This window comes from Rhinolophus sinicus, chromosome 17 (assembly GCF_057876585.1).
Source record: "Rhinolophus sinicus isolate RSI-liver-muscle chromosome 17, RSI-T2T, whole genome shotgun sequence".
NCBI classification, from domain to species: domain Eukaryota; kingdom Metazoa; phylum Chordata; class Mammalia; order Chiroptera; family Rhinolophidae; genus Rhinolophus; species Rhinolophus sinicus.
Window position 1 is genome coordinate 53,155,484 of NC_142517.1, and position 12,664 is coordinate 53,168,147.

At 38.8% G+C, this 12,664-nt stretch overlaps 1 protein-coding gene across 7 annotated transcripts in view; it reads left to right on the forward strand.

Annotated features, from left to right (window-relative positions):
• The window catches only part of TP63 (tumor protein p63), a 218,005-nt gene that overhangs the window by 190,263 nt on the left and 15,078 nt on the right, over positions 1-12,664 (forward strand). For 4 of the 7 annotated variants that reach the window (XM_019743157.3, XM_088793832.1, XM_019743154.3 and 1 more), the window contains 3 exons: positions 88-224; positions 2,390-2,472; positions 5,101-5,237. In XM_019743157.3, coding sequence (XP_019598716.1) covers positions 88-224; positions 2,390-2,472; positions 5,101-5,237 — 357 coding nt within the window. Of the gene's footprint in view, positions 1-87; positions 225-2,389; positions 2,473-5,100; positions 5,238-11,192; positions 12,640-12,664 lie in introns of those variants that run through there. The other 3 variants (XM_074329390.2, XM_019743159.3, XM_019743156.3) reach the window with 2 other exon arrangements.

Consider the following 12,664-nt stretch of genomic DNA (forward strand, 5'->3'; position numbering starts at 1 on the left):
GCGGTTGAAATGGAAATGGAAGAACTTCAGGGGACTTTTAAAACTCCTTGAAGTTGACCCTTTCCTCCACTCTTCTCTAATTCCTAGTGGGCAAGTCCTGGGCCGCCGCTGCTTTGAGGCCCGGATCTGTGCTTGCCCAGGGAGAGACAGGAAAGCAGATGAAGACAGCATAAGAAAGCAGCAAGTCTCGGACAGCACAAAGAATGGTGATGGTACGAAGCGCCGTAAGTAGCTGTAGTGGCCTAGTGGGGTAGGGTTAAGTCTTCTTTAGGTAGGGGGCTAGGGAGAGTTCTAAGGACTCTAGGGCAAGTATGACTTGAGGCCCCAGAGCCAGTGGGAACAGCTATGGCATTGATGGAGGTATTCAGATGGACTCCAGGTGTGCAGTACAGCCTGACAAAAGCAAATAATCATTGTGAGGATTTCTTAGTCCAACAATTCTCAAAATGTAACTCCTGACCAGCAGCATCAGTATTATCTGGAAACTGGATAAAAATGCAAATTCTTAGTTCCAAGACTATCTTGGGTACTAAGTTAGTACTTGCTGAATCAGAAACTGGGTGTGAGGCCCAGCAATCTGTGTTTAGCAAGCCCTCCAGGTGACTTTAATGCTAACTAGTTTGAGGACCAGTATCTTAGCCTATTGGTATTAGTTTATCTTTCTGTTATTGAGCACGAGGGCCAAAAATACATCTGCTTACCTCATGAATCTGTGGGAACAGTGAGATTTAAGGACATGTTTCATAAAGCACAATCTAGAGAATATATAGATCTGGGTTTCATTGAATCTTGGCATGTATAACCTTCTTGGGGCCTCAGTTATCTATAGTGAGGCTAATGATTTGGGTCAGTTGTTTTCACATTTGCTTTGTTAAGCAGTAAAAGTTTTTCAAAAATGAAATATTTCAAGGAAGCCACAAGGCAAACTAGATGAAAGCAGAGCTGCTCTCGTTGAAGGGACTGTGGCTCCAGGGTCTACTCGTAACCACTCGTGAGGCACATGGCACAGAGGCCTAGCCCTCCAGCCAACAAAGTGTGAAAACCACTGATCCACATGTGCTTCTAACTTGTGAGATTTGATTCGAGACAGTGTCTTGCATAAACCTGACATCACCAAAACAAATATTTTAAAGCATGCCATACTGTGATTTATTTCATGAAAAACTGTTTTAGTTTTATTACTAGTGTCCAGAAGAAACAGAAATTATATTGCATTTTATAGAGAACCACAGAATGTTATGACAACTAGTCACCATCAACTTCTAACTGTTCAGTATGATTTGCCCTTATTATTAGGCTCTTTATCTCGCTGATTATTTCTCAAAATATCAAGTGTGTGTGTGTGTGTGTGTGTGTGTGTGTGTGTGTGTGTGTGTGTGTGTATGATTTAGATATATGATATAAATCAGGGGTGTCCAAACTTTTTTCATTGTTTTTCACCAAGGGCCATATGCGGTAAAATACACAAACAGCCGGGCCACTCACTTGAGGTGAAGTACGTATTGCTTCACCTGGTTTATTTAAGTAAACTAAATATATTTTTGGAATTTGCTGCGGGCCAATAAAAAACGGATTGCGGGCCACAGTTGGCCCGCGGGCCGCAGTTTGGACACCCCTGATATAAATGATATATATTATTTATATATACATAGGATATAAAGTATTCAATTTAATGTTAAATATAATAATCTAATATAAATAATTATATTTCCACCCTAACTTTGCTCTTGAGTCAGCCTGGTGACACAGTTCGGATAATCTTTCCTCAGCACCTCAGTTACCTACAAATTAATGAATTTCGGTGAGAATGAATTATCTGAAATTTGGTGGAAGCATCATCTCTGTACCCTGGATCCTGGATGTAGTTCCCAGGATCCTGGAAATCACAGAGATTTATGAGCTTAATTCACACATTTTACTGAAGAGAAAACTGACATACTAGAAAGTGAGACTGCTTGTCAGAAGTTATGCGATATATGTATTAACATGGTATGCATGAACACACAAGGCTGAATACATTAGCAAGACAACCTCTACAATATGCATTTACCACCTTGGAAGATAAATGACCTGAAAAATAAAACACAAAACCAATTTATCTTCCTTTCCTTAACAGCTGTTCACAGACACAGGCCAGTAAGACACAGGGATTCCTGCAGCACAACTGAAGCCAAAGGCCATTTCCCAGCATCCTTTCTTCCTTTCACTCCTTCTGCCTCATTATTGTTAGATTTGCACTTAATGTAAAAGCAGTCATCACCAATTAAATAGATGCTTAGAATAAGAAACTCTAATCTCACAGGTGTTGCTAGTGTTATTGTCTGTTTAGTAAATGTATTATTGCTTCAGAAATGTTCCCAGGATGAAACTTGCATTTTTTCTTCACCAGCTTTTCGTCAGAACACACATGGCATCCAGATGACATCCATCAAGAAACGAAGATCCCCAGATGATGAACTCTTATACTTACCAGTGAGTTTCCCTTGAATATTCATGATTGTTTCATTTTCACCTTCTTTGAATCAGTTTCTACTCTATGGTCATATTCTGACTATCTGTGACAACGAGAAAGGGATGATAAGGGCTAGTGAGATAAAAAGAGAGAAAATATATACATTTTTTTTTTTTTTTTTGAAAAATCAGGAATTTATCCATTTCCTCCATAGTTTTAAAATATATTAATAGTGTAGGGTCCTCTACTTACTACTCACCCAGTCAACGCTACTCTCCTAATACAATTCTTTCTTGCCCAAATATTTAAAATTAACTTGTATTTCATTATTTACAAATGGTAAGGTTATCCTCGACAACATGACCAAACCAGTTTAGAACTAAAACTTTGTCAGAAGGATTTCACAAAGTTGATCAAACAATAATCATAGAGAATTGATTTCGATTTTTTCGTGGAGGGAAGTGATATAAAGAAAGCCAAGCAAGGCAGAACCCTCAATAATATGTAAATGGCCAGAAGACTCACTCTAATCATTGTGTAAGACCGGTGTTCATTCCTACAAGGAACATTAGCCCTCTCAAGTCCCTAAGGTGCCCTTGGTTAGACTATGGTTGCAGTTTGTTGAGTTTGTATTACCTTAGGTCTTTGCCACCTAGAGTGACATCAAAGCTTTGGTAACCAGTATAGCCCTTGATGCCATCTAAACTGGCATGAGACAGACAAACAGCCAGATTTGACTGGGAGCTGCCACCCTGGGATTGAAGCTAAAGCAACTCAACAGGTTTAGGTGTGCCATAACTCCTTACCTACCTCCTTTGGGCCCGACCATCAGGGAAATAGACTGCTTACTGTTAGAACAATCAGACAGTGTCTTGTTTCTCAGGCTACATATGGAATCTGACCTGTGAACTTTAAACATTATCCTGATATATTAAATACAGTCGTGCCTCCCCTCCAACTCAAATACCAAAATCAGCGGATGCTCAAGTCCTATAAAATGGCAGAGAGGCAGCCCTCCACACTTACGGAGTCCCAGCCACAGATCAAAAATACTGTTTTCCATCCAAGGTTGGTTGAATCTGTGGATATGAAACCCAGGGATATGGAGGGCCGACTGTGTATTTATTGAAAAAAAATATGTGTAAGTGGATCCACACAGGTCAAACCCATGTTGTTCAAGGGTTAACTATCTTCAAAAAACAAAAACAAACAAACAAACAAACAAAAAACCAATATGTTTTCAGTTCCTGAAATAGGAACCACTTGAAAAGCTGTCTTTTAATAAAATTTTAGTTTGTAGTAGTGAAAGAGGTACCCTGTAATCAGTTACATCTTATGTTTAGTGAAGAATTAGCCAAACCAAAGTGTGTGAAAAACAAACAAACAAACAAACAAACAACAATAACAACAACAAAAACACTCAGTATAACATGAATTTGGTTGGTATTTGTTGAATGGTAAATATGGTAGACCCCAAGCATTCAGGGATCAGTATGACACAATTCTTACCTTCAAAGAGGTTGTATTCTAGTGAGGTGATGGATAGGCATAATGTAATAAAATATTTGTTTCAGTAGAGCGAGGCATGGCACTGTGGGAGCACATAGGACAGACAGAAGACTCATCCTAAGAGAGTGAGGTTTAGGAAAAGCTTCTCAGAGAAGGTGATCCCAGAGCTGGAATGAGTAGGAGTTAACCCAACAACAGATAGAAAAAATCTTTCCATTTCTGAATTCTGACAAATTCTGCCCATCATACCCAGGGAGGGGACTGGGGTGAGAGAGTGAAGTACCTAGGGTGCAAAATTTAAGCAGACAATCACTCTCAGGGCCCTGCCCATACCCGACGTGCCCCGCTGGCCTCACTCTAGTCCTGGCCCTGCTCACACTTTTTAAAGCTTTTAATAGACACTCTTTAAGAGAGAAATACCTTTTTACCCCAGCTGAAAGCTCATGTCCTTCCAGAGGTAGTTACAGGTGATTTTTGTTACTTGTGAGAGTTATGCTTTATAAAATCACAGTGCACGCTGTGCTGGTGAATACTGACCCATTGCTCCTCGGGGAAATACAGGATTTCTGTGAGTCTCTGGTCACAGCATTTTAAGCAACTAGTTAATACATAACCTGTTTTAGGTGTGTTTCTGTTTAAAGACACCTTACTTAATGTATACTGTTTACTCATTAACATTGAACTCACAGCAGATAGCACTATAACTCATGCCCCAATGAAGCTTATCTATCCTAGTCTCCATAAGGCCCATCGCAGCCTTCTTACGCTCTGAACACAAGACAGCACTTCCGCACTACACTCCAGCACCCTTTTAAACAGCAAATTCACCAACAGAAAACGTGAAAAAGGCGGCACTGAACAGACCATGAAAAGCACACTTGTTCACAGCCCGAGCACGGAAACGAGAAGGCAGAGCACTGCCTTGTTCAAACTCAGCGGGGAGCACGCGTGGGTGCCATCACTCTGTGCATGTCTGCGAAGGGCCGTCCAGTGCCACGAGTGTTGTTTCATGTTCCACATCAGTGTTAGCACGTACGCAAATTCGTCAATGTAGAATCCACGAAAAATAAGGGTTGACCATCCTTATACTTCTTCAGTTCATCATTTTTGCTTCTCTCTCCTTCTGCTCGTTCGCCTAGGTGAGGGGCCGTGAGACATACGAAATGCTGTTGAAGATCAAAGAGTCCCTGGAGCTCATGCAGTACCTTCCTCAGCACACGATTGAAACATACAGGCAGCAGCAGCAGCAGCAGCACCAGCATTTACTTCAGAAACAGTGAGTGGGCCGAATGTGTCATTTTAGGAGGTGTTTGTACGAGTGACCGTCCGCAGTAGGGTGATTGGTGGGTGATGGAGAATGAGAGGCTGTGAGACAGCTGAACATCACAGGTTCCCAAGAGCTGGTGCGGGACACCTTTTTTCAGTTTCAATAACCTGTGTTCCTTATCACAACCTTCCCTCTGAGAAATCCCGCTTGCATTCTGAAATTGAATCCAAACTATCGCAGCTGAATGACAAGAGTCTCTCAGTAACGGAGGTAGTTTTCTTCCCTCTACCTCATCCATACACATCTACCAATATAAAACTTTTGAATACATATTCTATTCTAGTAATAATGTGTATATTTAAAAACATGTAACTTCCCTCATCATAATGGATTATTTTGTACCTCTCCTGGTATGCACACAATCCACTTTTGGGAAAACTGTTATAGGGTAGGGGTAGCACATAGATTTTACCATCAATTACTTCCTTGAGTGCCGTGTTGAGAAGGATCGTGCATGAGACCTCATGCATGATCATTGGGAAAATGCAGAAGGGCAAAGTAGCATTATATCGCCATGTTTTAGCATTCCTGTTCTAGGTTGTCTTCCAGGAATACATTTTTGCATAAATTGGGCCAGATTTTGGAACCGCACATACATACAGTCTATTTATATATTAATTTTTACTTTGACGCTTGGATCTTTGGTGACGTGGATTATTTTATGGCCAACCAGAATAGAATAGCTCTTATGGAAAGGAAGAGAAGTTGTGGAGTCAGGATGCTGTTTATACTTTCTGTGCTTAAAAATAATCACGTATTTGGTTACTCAAGATACTGTGTCTGTACTGGTGGACGTATTGCCAGAATCTTTGAGGATATATTTAAAATGTATACTTTTGGGGCCCATTTGAGTAATTCAAATATTTCACTTTATTTTTCCGGCAAAAAGAAATGAAGCCAAAACCATCTTGCCTAAGGCAAAGATTGATTTTTATAATAAGTATTTTTTTTAATGGATATATTGTTAGCTACTATAGAGAGAGAACTATGGAAATTATAACAAAGAGGGCTTATTATTCTTTTTTTAATCAACATAGATGCAGTTGAGGTGGTTGGACTGCATCTCCGACAGTCAGGAGGTGTCCTCTGAGCACCTGTTGACTACAGGGTGTGGGGTGGGCGGAAGAGGGATAGAAAAGAAATGTGTTCTTTCTTTATAGTATTTTGGCCCCTTGAGGATTTAAGACCCTTTTTGCCTGGAAGGGATCTCACCGTTTACTTTCAGCATGAAAGGTTTGCAAATCATAGGTTAGCGTTTTAATAAGGCTGAGTGGAAAGGTTAATCAGGAGGTTCCTTGGCGACACAGAGATTCCCAAAGGAGAATTAGAACTCAGAGTTGCCGACATAATTCCCATTGCCAATCCTGTGGATTCTTCAGGAGATCAGGTAGAAATTTACGTTAATATACTCCAACGTACAACTTAGTTCTAAAATCATCCAACAGAGATCAAAGAAACAGACCTGCAACATAATTTACAGACCCAGAGGGGATAAGTGCCTTCCCTAAGATATGGATGTTGTACTATTTAGAAATTCTCCCAAATTGCTTCCAGTTCACTCTGGAAATGTTTGGCTCAGCCAGAATGACCTCAGAGGAATGACACGGTAGCTGATCCTGCTGAACTACTTGCTCTGTGATCCTCTTTCCTGTCTTTTTCCCAGTTAACAGGAAAAATATTGTCAGGCCAAACTGATACCTATTAAATAGTGTGGTTTAAAAAGTCTGACCATCTAGCTCAGAGGTTGGCAATTTTTTCTTTCTTTCTTTCTTTTTTTTTTTTTTTTACTACTGGTAAAGCACCAATAGTGAATATCATAGGCTTTGGTCCATGTGGTCTCTTGCAGCTACCCAGTTCTGCCCCTGTAGCCCAGAAGCACCACAGATAAGTAAACAGATGAGAGTGGCTATTATAGTAAAGCTTTGTTTTATAGACACTGAAACTCAAATTTTATATAGTTTTCACATCATGAAATATTCTTCTTCCTTTGAATTTTCCCACCTTTTAAAAATGTTAACATTATTCTTTACCTATAGGCCAGATTTGGCTCATTCACTGTAATTTTCAATCCTTGTTCTAAATAAATGAGTGGCTGTTCCTTTCTTGCTTCTTGAGGCTCAGATTTTTTTATTAAGAATATCTGGAAGCTAATATGTATATTCTGAAATGGAGAAGTATTAAAAAGTTTTTTGAAATCTTAAAAGTGATTTTTAAGGTAATATTTCAGTATCTAACAAAACAGCAGTCTTTAACAGAGATCTCTTTGGTCTGAGAAAGTTAGGCACGCCCATCTAGACACAAAATATGGTCAATGATGCAACCCCATCATCAACTAAGACAGAGTTGATTTATGTAACAAAGTATCGGTGAAGATCTGTTATGTGAAAGCATTAAGGATAGGGATGAGAAAGATGGGGTCCCTGCTTTCCCACAGTTTATGATTTAGTGGTGAATTCCTAACCAGGACACCTTTGGAATCCTAAAGTCTGGAAATTTATTCTCAGCATCCAGTAAATTAGGACAATTTTAAACAGCTTCTGTAGATCATACAATAAGGGGACTAGCTTCATGTCATAGTTTTAGAGACTTTATAAGCCAGGATGATGGGGCACATGCTATTTTTGTTTGTTTACATGGCATCCATGAGAATACACTGCCTGGTGTTCCCATGTGATGAACTATCCAATGCTTATTGTCTGACTGGCTGGCATTGACCTACAGGGAACTTACTTTATAATTCTTATTTCATAAAACAATTTATTTCATCAAAGAAGAAAATACATCCTAAAATTGTGTTATTTGAAAAAGCCTAAAAGATTTTAGAGACATATGGTTACTTTTTTGCATGTGTGGCCACAGATAAATAGTGAGGAATTAATAGCCTCATAATTACCTGGGGTGTCCATTTGCAAGTGTCATTGCATGTTTTTGAGTCATTATCTCACAGTCTATAAGAGCTAACTTCAGATGTGATAACTTGTGCATGGAAATCTAACAGACTGCAAAATGAAATCTTTGCAAAATATAGACATTTGGTCTAATTATGCCTTTGTTACATTATGTATACATGGCTCTCCAATGATCGACATGCATCTATATAAATTCTCCAGTTGCTGTATTCTTCAGCTGAGTTTTTTTCAGCTCTTTTATTTTCATGCAAATCTCCAAGAAAGAGCATGAATGACTAGACAAAGAAAAATGGAAATCTAATTCCCTGGCAATCAGTTGAAAAGAATAAATCAGCTTGGAAATGCCTACAATAGCCTGTGATTTCCTTTCCAAAAACATAGTACCAAGTTTATGCTGGTAAGGAATCAATTTTGTGTTTTTCTCTATAGTAGAGGGAAAATTACTGGGAAGGGAATTCTTTCTACAAAGTGGCAATCAAATATTTTCAATTTAATTGTTTCTATTAGATTCTCACTACGTGTGTTCTCTCTGCTTGCTTTTCCTTTGTGCATGGTTTTCCTTTTTCAAAAACTTCTTCCCAATTACCTTCATGATCATAGGCTTTATGAAGGATACATTTTACACCGAGTTTTTGTGAATCAAATGGTTACAGGTATAAATAGGCTTTTTACCACTTATAAATAAATTTGGTTTTAAGTGACTTGCTCACATTGAAATAAACATGGGGGCTATGTTTATAGAGGCCAGAATCTGGTGGGAGGACAAGTTGAACCCATTTTTGAACTAGATGCCTTGTCTTCATATTTTCAGGGGACATTAACTCTTAAGACAGCTTCGCAGAAGCCACTTGAGACCTTTTTAGCAATCTTTTGTTTTGTGTGCTTTAGGCAAATACTATTTCCTTTTCTTTCTTTCTTTCTTTTTCTTTTTCTTTTTTGTTCTGAAGTTTATCCTCCTGGGTTTCCATCCTGATCTCAGGTCAACATCACTGTTAAAATTTTACTTAGTTTAACTCTTGATTTCCTGTGGAAAGTTATTTTTGGGTTTCTGCAGAATGGATTCATTTTTAATTTTAATACAAATATATGACCCACTGAGGAGCCCTTAGTGTTTTCTTTTCCTTTATGATCACTTGATGATTGTGGCTCGTTAGTATTACAGGTCAGAGAATATTGGAGCAAACCAGGATCTTCAAGACCATAGTTCTAATTTTTTCATAGCACAGCTCGGGAAACGGAGTCCCGGTGAACTATGCCTGTGATTTCATGGCCAGTTCATGATAAAGCTAAGATGAGAATCACATTTGGAAGACACAGCTTTTTGCAATGTTCTGATCTACTTCATTAGTTAAGAAAGTTGTAATAATAAGACTAAAGCAAGCATTTACTCCCATTTTTCTATCTCTGTATCAGTCAGTTGGTATTTATCCTTGTGGTTTTAGTGAAAAGTCCTATCTCTTTAAGCTGATTTGTCTCTGCTTTTCTTCAATAATGTTGATAATTTTTCCTCAGATTCACATATCTGAGGGTGGAGAAGAGAATATTTTTAGGATCATCAATGTAGGAGAGCAGAGGACACATCTTTATCTCAATACTAGATGTGATTAATATTGTATTTCTAAGCTTGAAATAGAGAGCCTCCACATTTCCAGAATATTTCTTTGAAATTGCCAGTTTCATAGATTAAAAAAAGAACATTGGCAATTTCATGTGGTTCTACCGTATAGGTCATAGAACTGCCCAAGCTTCACACAGTGTTACTTTTTTAACTTCACAGCTATTTAGGAAGCTGTCAGGGCAGAGATTTATTAGCTCTGTATTGGTGATGAGGAAAAACATCAGATTAAGTTTTATAGATTAGATCATTTTTCTAAGTTTCCACATCTTATTGCAGAATTGATCTCAGTTCTAGGTCAAAGTTTGAACCCCTATGGTCCAGGCACTCTTTTCATAACTGAAGCATGATTTCTACACGTTGTCTCAGTCAGTCCTTGCTCCACAAGTAGCCCCAAATGTAATATACAAGCAAGAAGTCAAAGCTACAGGTTTTTAGTTGACAGTAAATTATTTCCCTACTAATTTGTGTTGTGGAATATTCTTTAAGATGATTTCAGTTCTTGCTGGTGATATGATTTACTGAATCCCACCCCTAACCAAGTAAAAGTGGCTTTGTTCCTTTGCGAGGAGTAACCAAGTGTGATTCAAAAGCCAGTTGGGAAACAATTTCCAAACAGTTTAGGGGGTTGCACAACATTTAGCAAAATAAAGAGATCTGTTCCTGGCATTTTTATGGCATAATTGATTTCTTAATTATGCAAAAGTTGCTTTCATGTGTTTGATATGTGCATTTGTAGGCCAAGTTTGTGACTGAAGGATTAAGATATTTATCTATCTCAATCTAGTCACATACAAAATGCTCATTAATAGTCCTTTACAAATGCACAGTGATGCAGCCCCCAGACTGATAAGATCATATTTCTTCTTAGTTCATTGTTAGCTAGACAGAAACAGTAATAAGGTATCTTAATTGGGCAGATGACATTTTTCAAAAGATTAATTCTTGTCTCTGCATTCCCTTTTCTCAATTAATCAAATCTAGTATGCCAAGCACTGTGCTAAACACTTTGACCTACCTCGTCTCAGTTCTCAACTGAATCACTTGTGGAGTGTGTTAAAAATGTGCATGCCTGGGCCCCCGCCTGGCCTCAGAAGGGATCCAGGGAAAATGCATTTGTTTTACATTTCCACAGGTGATTTGGCTCCTTCTGATTCATTACCACCACGTCTCATTCCTTCTTCATAAAAATCTTGAGATGTCATCTCTGAGTAGTTTTAAAAGAGGATAAAGAGGAAGGAGCAAACATAGCGTTATGGGTACTCCAGTCTATCTATACTATGATCATGAAGGTAGGAGGATGTGTGTCTGTATTCAGTTGATTTGAATATATGAAGTCCTAAGCCTTCATCTTTTGTTTTCTCTGGTTCCTCTCTGCAGTCTCCTTTCTGCCTGCTTCAGGAGTGAGCTTGTGGAGCCCCGGAGAGAAACTCCGAAACAATCTGACGTCTTCTTTAGACATTCCAACCCCCCAAACCCATCAGTGTACCCGTAGAAGCCCTTTCTCTGTATTTTCAGTGTGTGTGTTGATTGTATTTCTGTGTGTGTGTGTGTGTGTGTGTGTGTGTGTGCGTGCGTGTGTGTGTGCGTGCATGTGTGTGTGTGTGTATGTATGAATTTGTGTATGTGTGCATATCTAGCCCTTGTAAGCAGGACTTAAAGACACTTTGGCTCAGAGACCCAGCTGCTCAAAGGCACACAACCACTAGTGAGAAAATCTTTTGAAGGGACTCAAAACTTTACAAGAAAGGACATTTTCTGCAAATTCTATATCTTTAGATCTAGAGTTGATCAGTCAGGAACCCCTGTGTTTGTGAGCTTTTGTGTTGTTTCTTGGGAGGAAGGGACTCATGTCGGGAAGAGGGGCATTAAGATGTTTATTAGAACCACTTTCTGTTACCTTCTGTTGTGTTTCTTAAACTCATAAAGAAGCTTTTGAGCAGGTCTCAAACTTAAGATGTCTTTTTAAGAAAAGGAGAAAAAAAGTTGTTATTGTCTTTGCATAAATAAACTGTAGGTGACTGAGAGACTCAGTCAGGCCCTTTCAATGCTGGTCATGCAGTAATATATTGCAAATGGTAAACTAAGGTGTCAAGTGTACTGCTGGGCAGAGAAGTGATAATTACTGTAAGTAGCCAATGTGGGGGATGCTGTTTCATTCTTTTTGAGAACTTGCATTATTAGTAGCATCCTCTCATGTGTAGGTAGAAAGTTCATTAATGCTGTGTCAGATCCCACCGCTGCCACCATCTGTCAGCACCTGTGACAGTCTTTGCTCATGGAAACCCTGGAGATTTACCCCCCACACTGTTGTTTAGACACCAAGGCAGGTAAACCTATTTTGTTAATTTAATAGGAGTGTAAAACCACCCCTAGCAATATTGTTCCAGTCAGTTGTGTATCATTTTTCAATGCCTAAAATGGAGTTCAAAGCCCTCCCACCAAATCTGTGTTTGATTGGAGCTCCTGTCCCTCTGTTCTATGAACTAGCCATTTTGCTGACCCTGCTCAAACTCCTTTTTCAAGCGACTTAAGTTTTATGCGATGTCCAAGCAGACACTTGTTAAAATCAACACTCTTGGCCAAAAAATTAAAGATAGAAAAATTAGATGACTCTTTTTTCTGGCTCAACGTATTTAGAGAATGTATTTCTTTCCATTTTAAAAACGTATTTTAAAATAATAGTATAAAGACTTTAGGAATCTCCTTTCTCCCTCATCTCCCCTCAGCTCTTGATTCTGTGTCACCACAAAAATGATTTCTTGTTATTGAGGCTGTTGCTTTATGGATGTGTGATTTTAATTTTCAATAAACTTTTGCATCTTGGTTTATCTTGCAGTGTTTTTTTTCTT